At 43.1% G+C, this 19,536-nt stretch overlaps 1 protein-coding gene across 1 annotated transcript in view; it reads left to right on the top strand.

Annotated features, from left to right (window-relative positions):
• Positions 1-18,343, top strand: part of UNC80 (unc-80 subunit of NALCN channel complex) — a 3,271,126-nt gene extending 3,252,783 nt beyond the window's left edge. Inside the window, exon 64 of the mRNA XM_085648598.1 lies at positions 13,092-18,343. Coding sequence (XP_085504724.1) covers positions 13,092-13,355 — 264 coding nt within the window. The 3' untranslated portion in view covers positions 13,356-18,343. The remainder of the gene's footprint in view (positions 1-13,091) is intronic.
• The last annotated feature ends 1,193 nt before the right edge of the window (positions 18,344-19,536 follow it).

The raw sequence follows: 19,536 nt of genomic DNA, 5'->3' as shown, positions 1-19,536 counted from the left end.
GATTCACATGCTTTGTATCAGAATAGTCAGCAGTGAATAACCGAAGCAGCGGTGGTAGGAAAGACCCCCTTTTTTGTGTGTAGGGCTCTGTCTCCCAATATTAGACATCGTAACGAGTCATGCTGCTCCAAAATGAAGTTATGCATCCAAATACTTATCACCATGTTAATATAACATATGAAACAAGATATAACAGACAATCAAATCAAAATACATATATATAATATATATATAGAATAGGAGAGTACCTTAGTGAAACAGGTGCCGTAGAACTGCTTGTCCAACTGCGGTGTCCGCTTTCCACGCTGTGTCCAGACAATAATGTCTGGTAAACGTGTGTGCATTTGTCCATGTCGCCGCTCTGCAAATGTCCAGAAGCGATACTCCCGCGAACAATGCGGTCGACGTGCCATCTTTCTTGTGGAATGTGCGCGAACTCTAGCGCGCAAAGGCTTTCCTGCCTTCTCATGACATAGTGTGATGGCCGAGGCTATCCATCTTGAAATGGAAGATCTTGATATAGCTAAGCCTTTCATGGGCCCCGCAAAGGCAATAAGCAACTGGTCTGTTTTCCGAAATGATTTTGTCTTGTCAATATAAAAGTTGAGACATCTTCTGATGTCCAAAGTGTGAAGCGATTTCTCTGCCACTGTAGCTGGATTCTTGAAATATGTAGGTAATACAATAGGTTCATTGAGATGGAACACCGTAGGAACTTTGGGGATAAATTTTGGATTTGTCCTGGTTCAGAGACCGAGAATGCCTGTATCTCACTGACCCTCCTGGCAGAAGTGAGGGCGAGTAATAATGCCACTTTCTAAGAGACAAACTGTAAGTCAGCCTTGTGAATCGGTTCGAACGGAGACTTCATGAGACATGACAACACTACATTAAGCTGCCACGGAATGGATGGTTGCTTAACAGGAGGGAACACTCTGAACAGTTCTTTTAGAAATTCCTTTATAATCCTCTGCGGCCAAAGCGATGGATGATTCAGCGTTCTCCGATACCTCAATATAGTTGCAAGATGTGCTTTTATTGAAGCATGGGATAACCCAGCTTTGGCGAGGTGAAGCAGGTATGGTAGAATTTGCTAAGGCGAGGAGTGAAAAGGATGTAGATGCTGATCAGAGCACCAATGGCAAAATCTTTTCCATTTTGCCGTATAAGTTTTATTGGTAGATAGTGCTCGAGAGTTTGCTAATATATCATTGTAGTCCTGAGGAATGTCTAAGGAATACAATTTGTCCTCATGAGGTTCCAGGCTGACAAGTTCAGAGAGGTTAGTTGCGGATGAAGGACTTGCCCCTCTCTCATAGAGATTCGGTCTTGTATCAATGGAAACTGTACTCTGGGAGTTACCGACAGCTGAAGGAGTTCCAAAAACCAGAACTGTCTCGGCCAAGCTGGGGCTACTAGGATCAGATGGCACGGTTCCGCTCTCATTTTCCGTAGTATCCTTGGCATGAGAGGAAACGGGGGAAATGCGTATGCAAACCTCCCCGTCCAACGAATGTGTAGTGCATTTCCCCACGAGCCCTTCTGAGGGAATCGACTTGCAAAACGTTTGCATTTCTTGTTGTGCAGATTTGCAAATAAGTCCAGAGTTGGTGTACCCCATAGTCTGAATATCCTCAATAGTTGGGTTTGATGTAGCTCCCATTCGTGACCGATTGAAGCCGATCTGCTTAGACAGTCTGCTCTCGCGTTTTGTACTCCAGGGACATGCTGTACCTGTAGGGAAATGTTGTGCAGTAGCATCCAGTTCCAAATCTCTTGGGCTTGGGCTTGCGCTGAGAGATTATTTGACTTTGTGCCCCCCTGTTTCATTAAGTAAAACATTGTTGTCGTACTGTATGTCTTGACTAAAACAGGTGAATTTCGAATTCTGGGTAGGAAGGCTTGCAGTCCCAGGAACACCGTTCTTAACTCGATTATGTTGATGTGCAATTGGGCTTCCTGCATTGACCAATGACCTTGTATTTCCAGTTCCTGAAGATGCGCTCCCCATCCGTTTAACGCGGCATCTGTTGTCATTACATAGCTTGGAGATTGGGGTTCAAACAGCAGACCTTGTGATAAGTTGTCCCTGATGCCCCACCTTGACAGAGCTTTTCTGATCTGAGGGTTGATCGTAATTCGATCCCCGAAGGATCTTTGGGCTTGAACCCATTGTTTGTCGAGTAGTTCTTGTAGCGGCCGCATGCGGAGTCGACAATTGGGGACTAATAGAATGCAAGAAGAGATCATTCCCAGCAATGATTTGTAGATCCTCACTGAAGTGAACCTTTTTGTTTTTAATCGTGCTATCAGTTCTATTATCTTTTGTGTGCGCTCCTTCGAGGGGTACGCTTTTGCATCCTGAGTTCGTAATTCGGCACCCAGGAACTGGAGCGACTGCACTGGTACCAGGGAAGACTTCTCCATGTTGATTTGCAATCCTAATTTCTGGAATAGAACTATGCAGCTTTCTAGGGGTTGTTGTGCCTCCAGGAACGATGCCACTTTTATAAGCCAGTCGTCCAGATATGGATATATCTGGTGGCCTTGCTGTCTCAAATGTGCCGCGATCGGCGCCATGCATTTTGTGAATACACTTGGCGCTGATCTGAGGCCGAAGGGTAACACCTTGAATTGGTAGTGGCGCCACGACACTGTGAATCGTAGATACTGCCTGTGTTTGATGTGAATTGGTATGTGAAAATAGGCATCTAAGAGCTCTAACGATGCCATGAAATCTCCTCTGCATAACATTAGGAGAATCTCTTGCAGCGACAGCATCCGAAACGAAGTATTTTTTATATATTCGTTCAGGCCTCTCAGATCCATTACCTGCCTTCATTTGGAGGACTGCTTCTTCCGCACAAGGAAAAAATGCGAGTAGAATCCTTTCCCTCGCTGAAGAGATGGAACCTCCTCTATAGCTCCTTTCACGATGAGGGCCAAGACTACCGCCTTGAGAGCCGAGAGATGATTCTGGTTTCTGTGAAGGGGAGGTTGTGCTGGAGGTTTTTTTATAAGCTCTAGGGTGTGACCATGCTGTATAATGTCAAACACCCATTTGTCCGATGTTGACAGCCACTGATGCAAATAGCGAGAAAGGTAATGGATCTGATTGGGACATGACACGGCGGACGGCGCCTGAAAATCATCACTGTCTCCTATTGGAGCCCTGTCCCCTTCCTCTTGTGGCAGGATTTTTCCCAGACTGCTGCTGATAAGAGGTGTTAGAGGAGCGACATTGCTGATTACTACTGTACTGACGGTATCCCTGTTGATAAGGTTGATACCTGTTAGATTGAAAGGAAGATCTCTGATTGAACCGACCTCTTGATCCTCTTCCACGAAAAGTTTGAAAATGTCCTTGCTGCAGAGACCCTAAGGCTTTTGCAGTATCCGTGTCTGCTTTTATTCCTTGTAATGCCTCATCAATATGCTTTCTGAAAAGGTTCTCGCCATCAAAAGGCATATCCACTGTTTTTGCCTGCACTTCGAGCCTGAAAGATGTAGCCTTCTGCCACCCCTGTCGTCGAAGCGATACCGCTCCAGCCATTTGCCTGAATCCAATTGACGAAATGTCCATGGCTATGTCGATGGACTCGGAAGCAGCCCTAGCTCCATCTTGCAGAATTACAGCCGCCTCTTCCTTCTTGTCGTCCGGAAGATGAGCTAGAAGTCGAGCAATGTCTGACCACATCTGTCGGTTGTAACGACTGGCCAGCGCCAATGCATTTGTAGCTTTGATAGAGGCCGCAGCCAAAACTGCAAAACGCTTCCCTGCGCCATCCATCTTTTTTCCCTCTTTGTCAGGAGGAGCTGACAATGTAGAGACCGGGTTCTTGGAGAGTCTTTGTGCTGCTTGCATCACTACTGATTCGGGTCGAGGGTGACCGATCAGTCATGCTGGAGATGTTTCGGGGGCACAATACTTATCGATCCTGGGAACTGATACTGCAAACGAGGCAGGATTTTGCATAATCTTCAGCCCTTCATTCCATATGTGATCAATAATTGGAATTGTCCTTAACGACTTTCTGGAGGTTTCTTTAAAATCGCGAAGAAAGCATTCATTTTCTTTCACCGGCATAGGAAGCTCGAATCTTTTGGAAGCTTTCTCCATTAGATCATGGAAACCACTAATGTCTTCTGGTGGTGAGTTTGCCAGAGGTGGCACTGGACCCGGCGAAGAAATTACATATTGATCCCGCTCATCGACTCCATGGTTGTCTTGTATTAACTCTCCTTCCTCTGGCTGATCCTCTGGTTCGCTTTCCGCGAAGTCATCCCTAATTGTTATTACCTTAGTGGTATGAACCGCTTGCACCTGAGGTGGAGGTTGCACTACCAGTGTCTGCACCGGCTGCTGTGGCACACTTGTGGTGTTAACAGCAGGAGTATTGCCATTTGGGAAATGCCAATAATAGTCGTTGATCATATGTCTCAAATCGGAGACTAGGGAAATAGGCATAGATATTGCGTCTTCCCTGATATTATCGTCCTCCTCCTCATCATATCCATAGGCTTCCTGGAATGATTTGTACCTTTTGGATCCTTGAACTGGCCGAACCTTTAATGACAGTTCTTCTTGAACCTCCTGAATGTCCTCATCATCTGTCTCTTGACTTTTAATATGGAGTTGCGAAGGACTATAAGCTACTCCGTAAGGGCCTTCATCTTCTGACTCCTGTAACTCCAGTAGTGTGGAAGGTGTAAGCGGCGAGATCTTTGTCCAAGCCATAAATTCTGCTGTATTCTTTTCTGTCGACGAGCCAGTCGATGGTGGGAATCTTTTTATTGTGATGGATCTTGTCACTGGAGATTTTAAAGTCGCCGTCGACGGCACGCTCGTCGACGAGGTTTGCACATTCGCCGTCGACGGTGTCATCGTCAGCGGTGTCGTCGACGCAATGTTCGTCATCGATGTCGACGATGCGGTCGTCATCGAGACGGTCGTCGTCGACGACGTAGTCATCGCTGAGGTCGTCGACGTCGTCATCGGCGTGAGACTGAAGACACCTTGATCTTCGTCGACGGGAGCGACGACGGAACTCTTTCCCCAGAAGACTTCTTGAGAGGTGTATGAGGCAAAGACTACGAGTATTTGGCCTTAGGCTTCTCTGTTTTCTGTTTTTTCACCTCAACTTTCTCCTCAGACAACTCCCTCTTATGTTTAGAAGAAGAGTGTCCTTTAGATCCCCCCTCAGAGTCAGAGTCTGAGGCAGTCTTCTTCTTTTGAAGCCATAATAATAATCACGCTTCTCGGTCTTTTAAGGTTTTTGCTGAGAAGGGGCGACAGTACTTGCACTCCTTAGGGACGTGCTTAGGGTGAAGGTAGTACAGGTATTCCTTGTGAGGGTCCTCAGAGTATAATCTGGCCTTCCCACAAGATTTGCAAGATCTGAAGAGCCTCTTTTTAGAGCTTTCAGACAGGGTGAAGTAAAAGAGGAAAAACAATACCTCAATCCAAGAACTGTAGGAGGGTCAAAAGTTCACCAAGTAACAAGAGCTGAGCAGATCTAAGGGAGACTCCTTCTCACACGACGGCGGTTGAAAAACTGAGGTATGGTGGCTCTGCTGGGGATTGTGATGTCAGGGCTGACAGCTGATTGGTTGGTGTTTGGACCAAATAATAATGGTGATATGTTACCAAACTATATACTTCCCTATGGGTTTTCTATGCAGTTTTTCTTTTACTGCTATGGTTATTCTTTTACCGTGAGACTCCCATCATGACGACGGGGAAGATACAAAGCATGTGAATCTATGAAAGATTCAATACTGGAGAATATATATATTTGTGACTTCTTGGAACTACATGGAATGATGATATAATAAAGAATAATTAAACTTATGGAGGATGGTGTCTGACAAGTTCTGTGCCACCGTATTGCAGGTTGTGGAGGATGACTACCTAGTGTATGTGTGTATATATATATATAGATATATAGATATATATAGATATATATAGATATGTATATGTATGAGGAGCCGTTTTTCATTGGTGTTTTTTAAACTATTTACACCCCCGATGAAGCACATTCATCCTTGAAACATGTTTTGGCAGTTTTTATGATGGAATCTGAGTCCACTTGCAAATTGATTTGTATCATCCAACACAGCGAACAGAAAATGCCTTTGTCAGGAGTTCAGAATATTATTACTGAACCTTTTAAGAACTACAGATGAAATAAGCTTACCATTTAAATATTAGGCTAACCATTAGACCCACGTTTTTGTTGTTTTACATTATTTACTATTATTTGATAGTGATACGTATGAATTACTCACTGCATTGATTCAGGAGTCACCCTTCTCCCAAATAAACTGTCCCACTATTACACTTCTCTCTCTGTACTTGTAGGTGTTGTAACTGGAGAGAAGGACTCGGGCATGGGCGCAGGCGGGTATGGGAGGAGGGACAGCAGAGTGTATGCATTCAGTTCCCCAAACACTTAACACTTGCTATGAAAATTTAGCCCTATTTCAATGTCAAACATTTTTATAACGCGCACATATCACCAAAAGGTCTCAAGGCGCTGGCAGCCAAGACAAAAGAAATAGACAGTGACTGAAATGCTCAAATACCTAAGTTTATTGAGAAAAAAGCCAAGTCTTCAGCTTTCTTCGGAAATGTAAATGGTCCGTTGTGGATAGCAGCTCCAATGGAAGTTTGTTCCAGAGCAAAGGAGCTAAGTATGAAAAGGATCGGCCACCGTTGCGGACCGTTCGAATACGTGGTTGGACAAGAAGAAATCTCGTGCTTGACCGAAGAGTACGTCCGGGAACATACCATTGGAGCTTTTTTGCCAGATATTGTGGACAAGTTCCATGCATTATTTTATGAGTGAGGCTTAAGATTTTAAAACGTCCTCTTTGGCGGACCGAGAGCCAGTGCAGGGTTTTAAGAGTGGGAGCAGAAGGAGTACGGGAAGGGAGATTGAGAACAGGTCTGGCTGCTGTGTTCTGAAGGACTTGAAGTTTGGAAAGTAGGTCTTGATTAAGTGCAGTAAACAGGGCATTACCATAGTCAAGGCGACTAATAATAAGTCCCTGGACCAATGGTTTCCTTGCTTCAATAGGTAACCATTTAAAGATCTTTCGCAGCTTACCCATAATCCCAAAACAGGTTCCAAGCACTTGATTAATATGAGCATTCATGGACAGGGAATTGTCAATCGTAATACCCAAATTGCGGACTGCTAGCTTAGGCAAGGGACAGATACCCAGCTCGTGCGGCCACAAGTCACTAGTCCAGAGCTGTTCCGCTTTCCCAAATAGAATAACCTCCGTCTTACCGCCATTCAACTGTAGCATATTTAAGTTCATCCAGTCATAGATCCGGATCATACAGCTCTTAAAACGAGTTTGAACGCCATCTTGGTCAGGATCACAAGTGACAAGCAGCTGAGTGTCATCGGCATAAGACAAGGTTTCAAAGCCATATGACCTGATGATATCCGCTAGAGGTGTTAAATATACATTGAACAGCATGGGGCTAAGAATAGATCCCTGCGGAACCCCGACTGTTGCTGGATAAGTACGGGAGACCATCTCATCCATAGAAACCGTGGTGAAATGATCAGCCAGGTAGCTCTCGAACCAATCCAAGGCCTTCCCTCTGACACCCACCTCCCACAGACGGTGTTTAAGAATTCTGTGGGAGATGGTGTCGAATGCTGCAGACAGATCCAAAAGGACCAAGATTGCAGATTCTTGATGGTCCACTGCGAGTCTGATGTTGTCCACAACTTCAATAACTGCGGTCTCCGTGCTGTGAGCAGCACGGAAGCCTGATTGAGAGGGATCAAGGAGGCCCTTGGTCTCGAGATGGGCAGTGAAACGTTTGTTGACTAAGTGCTCCAATACCTTCCCAAAATAGGGATGCAATGAGATGGGGCGGTAGTTTACAGGTGCACTGGGGTCAGCCAGAGGTTTTTTAGGAATGGGCTTAACCTGCGCGAGTTTCCATCTCTGTGGGAACGTGGCTTGATTCAGTGACAAGTTAAAAATAGTGGTTAAAGCGTCAGCAAGCAGTGGTAGAATCTTAACACAACAGCGAGGAGGAAAGGGATCGGCTGGGGAGCCAGATTTAATCCTTCCTAAGCTTTCAATAACTTCAGTTTTTGTTATGGGTTCAAACTCTGTTAACAGGGGGACCTTGTCACATTCTGGCAAGGAGATGAAATCATTCACATTAGTGATATGATAACCATGATCATCAACCTGAGAAAGAAATAAAGTGTATATTTATTTTATTTTATTATCAAAAAACAGAGAAACAGAGTCAACCCACTCTTGTGTAGGCGCAAAGGAGGATTGTTCGACCTGGGGAGCAGTAAATTCCATCAGTATTTTATACAGTTCTTTACTGGAATGTGCAGCATTATTGATGCGCTGAGTAGGATATGCCTTTTTTGCTAATTTGATGTTTTTTATGTAAGTTAAGTGAAGGTGCTTATAGTTCCTACGATGTTCCTCAGTTTTAGATTTTCTCCACTAGCGTTAGGCAGCCCGGCTTTGTTGTTTATCGGATTTTAATGCGGCAGTAAACCATGGTGATGCGTTATTTTTGACTAGGACCCTCGTGAGAGGAACGGTTTTATCCAGGGCCTTTGAAATGGAAGATTCAAAATTACTGACAGCGGAGTTCACCGCATCGACCTTCTTACCTAATAATGAAGGCTCAAAGTGTAGTATAAAGGTATCCGTAGAGAATTTACGCCATGGCCGGATCCAGATACTTTTCTTTAAACAGATTTTCCTATGTATAATTATAGGCATACTAAATTTGAGAATGGAATGATCTGTCCATAATACCGGGTAGGAAGATTCAATATTTAATTTGGGGGAATTCGTAAATATTAAATCTAAGGTGTGACCTGCTAGATGAGTGGGGCCGATCACCTTCTGTGTTAATCCTAATGTGAGCATTGCTCCGGTTAAGTGGGCCGAGTCGGAGTCTAGCAACAGCTCAGCATGATAATTAAAATCTCCAAGTAAGATAAAATTATCTGCGGCTAGTACATGCGGTGCGATAATTTCTAGCAGCTGGTTAACAAATTGCGTCTTTAGACCCGGAGGTCTATATATCAACGCCCCATTCCATGTTTTCGAGTCTAAAATGTCAATGGTAAAAATCAAGATCTCTAACATAGTGGTGGAGAATGATTCTAATACTCGGATCCCTGAGGGGGCCATGGTTGCAACTGCAATACCCATCTCTGCCCGATTCTCTGTCAAGCCTTGTCAGATGATATTGGGGGGGAAACGCTGTGGCAACACTCACAGAAGATGAATCGTGGAGCCAGGTCTCCGTAATAAAGCATATCCTAGGCTTCTCTTCATCTAGAAGACTCCAGAGTTCAGTCGCATGTTTAGGTATAAACCTAGCGTTTAAATATAAGGCCGACAGAGAATTCAGAGCAGTTTTAGTGGCGTCCGGACAGAAATTGTCTAGTTTAAGAGGGCGTCTACTTGTCGCCTCTCTATTATGGATTACTGGGTGAGTTTTCCTATAGACCTCTTCTGCGTACGGAAGTCTGCTAGACATAGATGGTTTGAGGGGGTTTAGGAAGTGCAGCTCCATACTGGAATAGCGCAACATGTCGCCACGCTGATGCCTAAGAACTTATACAGAGAATCTGGGCGTCTGGCAGCGGACTGGCGCGGACGGGCCCTGATCCGCGTTATGTAGGCGGAGTGGGCGGGGCGAGCGACTAGAATGCTAACCTGTGAACCGAGAGTCGCTCGTCACCACAGAGCGCCCTGGGAAAGCCTCACGTCCCTCCGCTTCAATCGGCACAAGCCGCCGTGGAACGGGGACCAGCCAAGCAAGGTGCAGATAATAGTGCGACACTGAGCAGAAGCAGCAGGTAAAAAGATTACTTAAAGATTTCTAAAAACGATAAGGCAGTATTTTACAATTACAATATCTTTAAAATCACATTAACACATAGAGCGCATTTGGCATAAATTTGAATGAGCAGAAAAGGAACAGTATGTCAGGCAAAACAATCACGTACCGGGAGCAGTGTCTATGGCTGCGCGCGTCCGTGCCTTGATCCGCGTTATGTAGGTGGAGTGGGCGGGGCGAGCGACTAGAATGCTAACCTGTGAACTGAGAGTCGCTCGTCACCACAGAGCGCCCTGGGAAGGCCTCACGTCCCTCCGCTTCAACCGGCACAAGCCGTGGCGGAACGGGGACCAGTCAAGCAAGGTGCAGATAATAGTGCGAAACTGAGCAGAAGCAGCAGGTAAAAAGATTACTTAAAGATTTCTAAAAACGATAAGGCAGTATTTTACAATTACAATATCTTTAAAATCACATTAACACATAGAGCGCATTAACAGCCATAGACACTGCTCCCGGTCCGTGATTGTTTTGCCCTACATACTGTTCCTAGCCCTATCATCTTACTTATGGCTATTAACTTCCTATCATTCTGTAGAACTTGTACAAATTAATTATTACAGTTTGTTGTGCTGTCAATCATTTATTTACTTATTTATAAAGCTATAGATCCATGTTTTATTGGCTTTTTGTCAGCAAAATAGAGATTACTTATGTATGATATAAGCGTTCAGGGTTGTGGAAAACCCATCATCATACAGAAAGGGGACTCTAAGGCCCTAAAATTGTGTTTTATTGTAGTTGTATTTGTATAGCGCTTACTATCCCTGGTGAGGTGTTGAAGCACTTTAAGCTGTGCAGCACGCTGTTCTGGAATCCAAAGTTAGTAGTCAGTCCAATGTTATTTGTTATTGTTGGTTTTGGGGGAAAATCTTGTGTGCACCAGCAAACTATTTCATGCATCCCCTCTAGTTTGTTTGTGGCAGATTAAGTTACTAGGAGTTAGGTGTTATCATTGGTGGAATGTGGGTAGTGTAAATGCATGGTGGGATTAATAGATGAGTTACAGAACATTAGGTATTGTTAGGTTGTAGTGTGGCGACTTTTAAAATAGGAGAGGGTGTGATCTTTGTAATGAGTTGTGGGCACATTGCGAAAATACATTAAAAGAGATTGAAGTAACCATGCCTGTGAGAATGTTTGTGCCAAGAGAGGAAAGGAATGCAGAGGATGGGAAAAAATAAAAGTGTCATTTAAAAGAAAATGAAAGACGACAATTTTAAGTAAAAGATCCATTTTTTCATGTCTGATTTTATGAATAAAGAGGACACATTTTGACACAGCATGCAATTTGAGGATACAAGACCAAACAGAAGCAACATTAGGGGTATGTGAAGATAGTGCTATATTCAGTTCCATTGATAGACACTAAAATCGGGTGAACAGTCTGCCCACTGCTAGGCTACCATTAGACCACTGCTTCAGGAAGGACAGCTGAACAACTCAGGGATTAGAAGCTTAAAATAATGGCTGGTTGCAAACCTTGAAAGTAGATTATGCAAATGCTAGAGTGGATGCCTTCTCAAGTTTGGCTCACATTATTAATTTTAAAGCAAAGTGAGATTCAATTTGGATGCCACTAATTTCACATGGTACAAGATGGAGGGCGAGTACAGCTTCCCCGGATAGTTGGAGTACATTGCCTGCATTCCTATGGCTGAAGGGTAGCATTCCACAAACAGAAATTATATGAAGATTGTTAGCAAGGTGCTGCTCATTAGGCTTCGAGAATAACTGCCCTTTGATAGATTGTAAGGTTGAGAGGAGGAACTGAAGATTTTGTTGTGCAACATGAAGGGACTCCCTTAGGTGAGACACATCCTTTTGTCTTCCTTGATCACACTTTCAGTTTGGGCTGATGTCAGCCAGTAGAAAATATCAGTCCCATTGTGCCTTTATTGTGGGTGCTTCATGTTGGAGACTACTTTGCTGTGAGGAGCATCACTACACAAAGGCTGTGTCTGGGGAGCAGCTTTGAAAGGACATTTGAATGTAGAACCACCCAAAAGAAAGTTCTGCAGTATGTAGACTTTGGAAACGTTTATCTCCATTGCCTTGAAGCATTCAAAGGTTGTGATAAACAGCAGAAGTAAAACTCAACACCTGAAAATATAACGCAACCTACCTCATTCAATACTACCTCATCCAATACAAATATAGTACAGCTGATAGAAAAAAAAACATTTTCCTTAGACCTTCAGAGCGATTAGGTATCTTTAAATGTAGCACTTCTGTTGGTTGAGTCAGTGTGTCATTGTTATTCATGCAGCCCGTTCCTGAACGCCAATTCACAAAAATAGCAGGGGTACGTGAAGAGACCCTTAGAGGCTTTATGACATCATGATTGACTGCTTGTCCGAACCTTAGCCCATCAATAGCCTTTATTTTGCAGCGGATGATCTAGGGGTATAGTATGGCAGGTAGTAGCAACTGCAGAAATTAAACTGGGCAAATGCAGCCTTCATGGCCCCTGAGCGGAGGTAAAGTAAAAGCTGTGTGTAGCAGCTGATAACCCTGAAGACTACTTAATTGGCATCCAAGAGCCTATTACTCCTGTACCAATATAGCATTGAAGGTTTTGATAACAAATGCTAGCAGATTATTTTTTTACTCAGATGTCTCTATAACAAAGGTATTGAGGAGTTGATAGGTGTGCTTGTATGCCATTCTCATGTTATGAGTCATTGTCAGACCTTCCCAGGATATTGACAAGCTTTTTTGTATTTTAATGTATTGTGCATGACTTTTAATGATGTTATATGCACTTTGATTCTCGTATTCCTTTTTGTGATGCTCTCTGTTAGCTATGATTTTGACAAAGTTTGCGCTACTTCATTTTCAACATTCAAAACAAAATGTAATAAACAAAAAAATGACTGAGTATTGGCAGTGTAGTTTTCACCATCCAAAATCAGTCAAATTGATTTAAGAAAGCAGAGAAAATACAAAGTGCTTGAACCTACTGTTTGGCGGGGTGAGAAGCATCAATAGGTATTGACATTTTAGCAGCATGTATGAAATAGAACAGAAGACAAATGTATTTTTCAGGAAGAGATTGCTTTTGATGCTTCATCCTGGGGGTCTTTTGGGCTGCATATCATGTATATTCGAAATGCAACACTTGCTACTTGAATTTTCATTATTTATTTTGTCTTTTAAACAAAAGCCCCTTTTCTTCCAGAGTGAGACTCACGGCACAACTAAGAAGGAAGACCTGGAGGCCAGAGCCATGGCATCGCCCATTCACCGTTCCATTGCAGCCCAACTTTCAGACCCTGAGGACTTCACCGAACTTGAGACAACAAGCTTGCTGCACCATGAGGACACTATCTTACACATCAGCGAAGACAGTGGCATGGAGAACCCCTTGCTGTCGGGCCACTTCAACTTCACCCATATTGAACTGGGAGACACCGATGTTGATTTAGACGAATCCCATGTTTAGGCTGTACTGGTTCAATTTTACTGGCCTTCTTTTGCAGCCTGTTGAAGCGCCTCTCTGTTACACCTGTGATTGTGTAAGGAAACAGTTGAGAGTCTAAGCTGAGCATACTGCTCACAACTTCTTTTAGAAGATGACCTAACACTTGTGAACAGACCCAAGGTGCTCCACAGTGCACCGGAACACAAACAGGGACTGTAGCAAAGACATCAGCAGGCTTTAGATTCCTGGCTCCATATTTGAACATATGATTGATCAGGGCTCGTTTTGAAAAGTCCAAGGGTTTTCGAGCTGAATGTCTTTAAATACACTCAGGTGTGAATAAGGGAATGTGAAATTGCTACACAAATGTTTTTTTCTGGCGAATGTTTCTCTAAACTAGTGAGTGAGGTTATATTTAACTGGATGGAAAGGAATCTAACAGATGAATGTATGGCAAGGTCAGAAGCAACCTTCATTTGCATCATGTGTGGGCACTTGTTAAAATATCATAGTCATCCTGGGTATGGCAATAGGGCAATGGGCCAAAGAAAGATCCATTATGGATAGCCTATCTTAGGAAAAAGGGGTTGTCCAAAGAAGCGAAAGACTAGGACGGGAGTTTTTTATATTTCCTTATGTCAGTTAGACAAGCAAATGCTCAATAAATAGTACGAATAATTTTTCGGCTTGTTCACCTCAACAATGAACAAGGCAATGATCCTCGACTGTTACAATTGTATGTGGCCTGCTCGGTTCTTAAGTGGCGACCGACGAATAACAGTGACAGCTACATAACAAACACAAATTCAGAAATGTACTTAAAAAACACATATACATTTCCCAAGAATAGCAAAAAATAGCTACTTTACCACCAAGCAAATTCTAACAAAAACCAAAGTGCTTGAGGAATAGCCCTGTGACATAGTACCAAAATTGGATAAACAAATGCTTGCCCTTTTTATTTACCAGCGCTGGAAAGTAGTCCTTCCCTCAATATACAAGTGGAAGAGTACACCTCTGCAATTTATTTGTAAGATATAGGTATTTTGTCAATGTCTACGTCTTGTTCAGGACTCAGCTGAAGGAATGAGTCGGGGCCCATGCTTATTTAGGGAAATTTAATATATTAATGCAAAAGCGGGTGTGGACTTATTTTATAATTAGGAAGGGAAAGGACGACATACCACATTGTATGCACATTTAGGCCTGACTCCACTATATGTGTGGGGAACTAGTAGGTCGAATTTAAAAAAGTAAAAATGGCTGGATTGTGTGTTTTGAAAATGTGGCCAGACTTTATTTGACGAGAACTAGTCATATTTTTTTTAAAAAAATGTTTTTTTCCCGTTTTGTTTAGATTCTCTTACTCAAGAAAATGTAAGCCTGGTGCAGTATTCTTGCTGGAAAAGTAAGAGTGGTTGCGTTTAAGTTATAGAAAAAAAGGCCTTGCCCCACAGTATTGCTGGAGATATACTACTGCCCACACCACAGCAGCAGACAAGTTAGCTGTTTTGTATTTCGTGGAGAGCTTGCACGGTCTCCGTACTGATCATAATAAGTTAAATCTGCCCCAAACGGAGAAGTTGGCCTGGTCTGTTTCATTAATGTAAAAGTAGATATGGATCTACTTTAACAGGCACAATTATGCTCCGATTCATTGAATGAGTAGAGATACACGCATACTACTGTTGTAAATAAGTATGTGAAAGCCCTAATGTGGTTTTGTAACTTGGCATTTCGAATGCAGTATGTGTTGTTGTGTCTTGGAGCTCTATTTTAAAGAGAAATCTCTGTTTCTGTTTTAAGGGGCACAGGAGGTAAATAGTGCACCCTATCACGTCTCCTTCAGCAGAAATGCCACAGTGCAATGTCTCAAACACAGAGCTGGATTCGCTGATTTACTAGCAAAATTAGACGAAAATTGTCTTCAGTCTTTCGTTTGTCAGATGCAACTTAACTGTGATTGTTACGAAACACAAGACAGCCAATAATACTTCTTTCTACCCCTTAAGCATATCCTCTCCGCCAGCTTTACTTTTCTTAGACCCAGATAGTTTGTTTTTCAGACTTTTCGGGAGTGCATACTACAAAAGTGTATTTTTTATTATGTAGAGGTTTCCTTTTCTATTTAGAATATGATATGTAAAGAGTTTTTACTGTTTGAGTCGGTTCTACACCGAGGCTCTCATTATGAATGGCCTGGTGAGGTTGAGGTAATTATCACAGCGGGTGCAATGTGGTACCTCGGGTGTGTGAAATTCATAAGGTGTGATTATTACTTCTAATTTCGAGTTTCCCTGTTCAGTATGGGGAATGACATGCGGAAACAGGGATTTTCGTACCAAATTCCTCTTGTTTCGAAATGTTACAGTCAGTTTCCCTAGTAAATATAGACAGGGTTGACTTGTGGTAAAAAAGGAGAGTATACCGTAATTGGCGCAAAACGTATAATTCAGGTCCTTGCAGAAACAGGGGCCAGACTTAACCTGGGCACTCGTAATGAGGGCCGGTGAGTCACACCATTACTCTATGTATTTAAAACCACCTTTGGGAGTAAAGACATGCAAATTCTCTATGATTTTCTTGATCTACAGCAGAAAAGATAAATAATATGTTTACAATTAAACGTGACAAATTCAGAAGATTTCGCTGATAATAGTTAGGAAAACAGTGGCCATCATACAGCAACTACAGAATAAGCGTCATCAGAGACATATCACAGGGAGGCGCGCAGCGTGGCACACAGAACAATGCATGTGTCCCATGATTTACACCCTGAATACGAAGGGTCTGAAAATAAACTAGAGCAGTCTAGTATTCACTTGGACTGTTTTGACTCCCTTTAAGATTTCCTATTGAACGCCAATGCCCTTTAGATCAGTCAGTACAAATCACATTTTCGTAATTTATAACAGAGACAAAATCAGAGGTGATTTTAATTGCGCCAGTGCCGGTACACCCAAGCACATACATGTGCGCTCTGAAAATATCAGCCTAAAAGAGGAGAGACAACTGGAGGTGGCATCCTGTTTATTCAGTTTCATCCTTCCCTCTTAAGATGGCACCCAAAATGCTAATTTCAACACTTCGGGACCACACTGTGATTTTTGGGACATGGGGAAATCTTTGAGGAAAGGTGTACATTCTGCCAAAAAGCACTAAATTCTGGAATTTTAGCAGTAAAATAAAAGTTGTAGCTGTATTCTGTTGGGGCCAGAAGGTGATTCGCTTCTGGCAGCTTTTCCCTACTCCAGTACCCGATTAATGATGCGTTGGTGTGAATCATATCATCAGGACCTTCTTGCATGGACAAAGGAGGGGAAATGTTTTAAAGGGGCACATACGGTGTTACGGTGAAGAGTTCCAGCCCTTTAAACATTGTAAACATATTCAGGATTCATGCCCTGGTATTGTTATGAGTTAATTTGCTGGTATGGGGCTGGTACTCCAGAGCATCTGAGGATGTTCAAGCTGATCATTGGATCATTGTAGATTATAATACTCACAGAATATTTCTATAAAATGTTCATTAAGGTCAAGAGAGGGGTTATTTACCTGAGGGATGCTCGAATATAGCCTTGTCAAATAGGCTACATACCTGTCTCTCAAAAGACAGGCATCTTTGGAAGATCCCATACTGGAGAAATATATATGAATAGAATGCGAATGTAATAGTCCAACTGTCCGAAAAGCAATGCTGCCGGTCAGTGCTGCTCTCAAGATTCTGCTTTCTGTGCACACTGTCTGGTGTTACCTTTAATCAATGTAGGAGGTGATGTCTTCACTTGTGTTGTGTGTTGCGTGTTGCTCGTGCCTGTCCGACCAGTCCCTGTGAGCAAGTTGCAGCTCAGTTTCCACTGTGAAAATGCAAATAATCCTTGATGCTGCTTTCTTTAGTTGTAGAGGCCTTACAATGTGCTGGTGCAATGTCACATTTAGACGTCCAATTCCCTGATGTGTGTGTGACCTTTCTCTGTGCCACTAGCAACATTTCAGGTTTCAACGTGAAAGACTGAATGCAGATTGGTCTGTTTGAAAACCTTCAAAGCAATTTCTACAGTGTGCTGAGAAGGTTGTGAAGTGGAATCAAACAGTAGGACCTCTTTTCAAAATTTGCAGTGCCCTGAGCAAGGGACAGCAGCCACTGGCGTTTGAAACATGGCAGACAGAGGTACTGCTACCAAGGTATTTCATGTTGTCATCGATTGTGTCCCTGTCATAAGCGTGTTGTAAGCGTGGCCTTGTGTTGCCCAGTGGTTACAGGTATTACCTTTTTGTCAGCAATAGGTAGACAGCAGCTAGAGCTGGGGTAGGCACCGCTACGTCAGTGATTTTAACAGGTGACTTATTATTAGCACCCCACAGTCAGAAGTTGCTTGACATTTTTTAATGGAAGGATTTCAATGTTCCCTGTCAGAGCCCAGCCGTCGCTGGGAAACACGCACACGCCTCTGCATTTAATCCTCCAGGTGACCTGAAAGTAAGAGAGAGAGTGTGTGTGTGTGTGTGTGTGTGTCAGTGTCAAGTACCGTCAGAAGTTTGATGCTGAGTGGGTTAAGTGCCAACACAAACAGACCAGAGGACCAACTGTTCGAATAGTGTTTGTGTTAAAGACAAAAGGTGCTGTATCGGGCCGGTAAGAAGCCCAGATACTTTGAGAGTACTTGTGTGCTGTCGAGCATATCCGTCATGTACCCACAAATGTATTTTATTAGGTTTTGTGTGATGTGTGCAGAGGGACCTTAAAACGACTCAATGTCCAGAGGAACTATTTGCAACACTCGTTTAAGTTGCTGCTGCTTGAGGAACAATGAGAGGTCAAGCATCTACTTCACAATCATCCACACACACTGCGTCTTTCATCTTCACTGTAGCAAGAGCTCTCAAAAGGCGTCCTATGAAGAACACTCAGGCCTGGCAACTAGCAGTGTGCAGACACCAGGCGGAGGGCTCATCCTTCATATCTTGCAGAAACCCTGGATGTACACAGGCTGTGAATGTTAAAAGTGCCAAAGGAAGCGAGATATTTATGTAAGAGAATTATGTCTTCAAAATAATAAAGTATGTGAAAACATGCTCCTTTTTTGTGGGTTTCTTGAGTGAACAATGTACCCTGCACATTAATGTACACTATCATACAGGAAAATGCAGTTACAATGCTGTGGCAACGTCGCTTGCACAGACTCGGCCGACTTGAAGTATGTTTAACATAGGTTTATTGAACATGTCGAAATCAGTTTTATGAAGGAGCTAGACGGAGGTTCATGCTAAACCAAGTCCTGCAGCCCCACCCTCACACAAAGGTGCCCTAAATGGATTTACTTATTTTCATTCACACAGGAGAGTTACCCTTCTTCCACTGTTAACGGCCAATTGTGATTTAAGTATGTGCTCGGAATTGTATCAAGAGCAAGAACTGTAGAACACACAACAAACCCAAGCACCTAATAAGGAGGCAAGGGTGTGTATTGCTATGGCAACAATATAGCTATTATACACTTGCTAATGTGGCATAGTTAAACTACTCTGTGAACAGTTGTTAATCAAAGTGATTATATGGAAACACAAAACTATGCTCTCGATCGTCGTTTCACATCTGTTAGATTCTTCAGTAAGAGGAAGATGGCATGATGCCCTGAGATCACCTAAATGTATGAAACTTCAAACTGAATGCCATATTGCCTGACTTTTTCAGGAGTTCCAGGTCAGGGCAATGAGAGGTTACTAGGATCAGGCTGTGCCAATAGGTGACTTCTACCACTGCTATCCTGGGACTTAAATGTACTGTTGTAGCCAAAACTGAGCAAGAAATACACCCCTTTAGCACTTGACCCCAGGGTAACACGCAGCGCAAGGTTTACTCATGGAGGTGGTGTAGGGGTAATAGTCCGAAGACAACGTCAGATAATTAACAAGCATTGGCATAGCCAATAGGTATCGCTTTTGGGACCTTATAAGTATTTACTTATGCAACTGTTGCATGGCTAAACACTTATAAGGTTCCAAAGGCGAGACCTATTGGCTATGCCAATGCTTGTTTAATTTTAGAAAACTGCATTTTTCTCTCCATTGTAGGCTCCAGACAGACATGAAAAAAAGATCTGCGCAACAACTCTTGAGGGGGTGCTGGCCAACACGCGAAGAGCTATTCCACTCGAGCGCCTTCTCTCTTTTGTTAGATAACACTTCAAAATAGCTCCAC

Source organism: Triturus cristatus, chromosome 3_2 (genome assembly GCF_964204655.1).
Source record: "Triturus cristatus chromosome 3_2, aTriCri1.1, whole genome shotgun sequence".
Lineage (NCBI taxonomy): Eukaryota > Metazoa > Chordata > Amphibia > Caudata > Salamandridae > Triturus > Triturus cristatus.
This window is presented reverse-complemented; position numbering and strand designations above follow the sequence as displayed.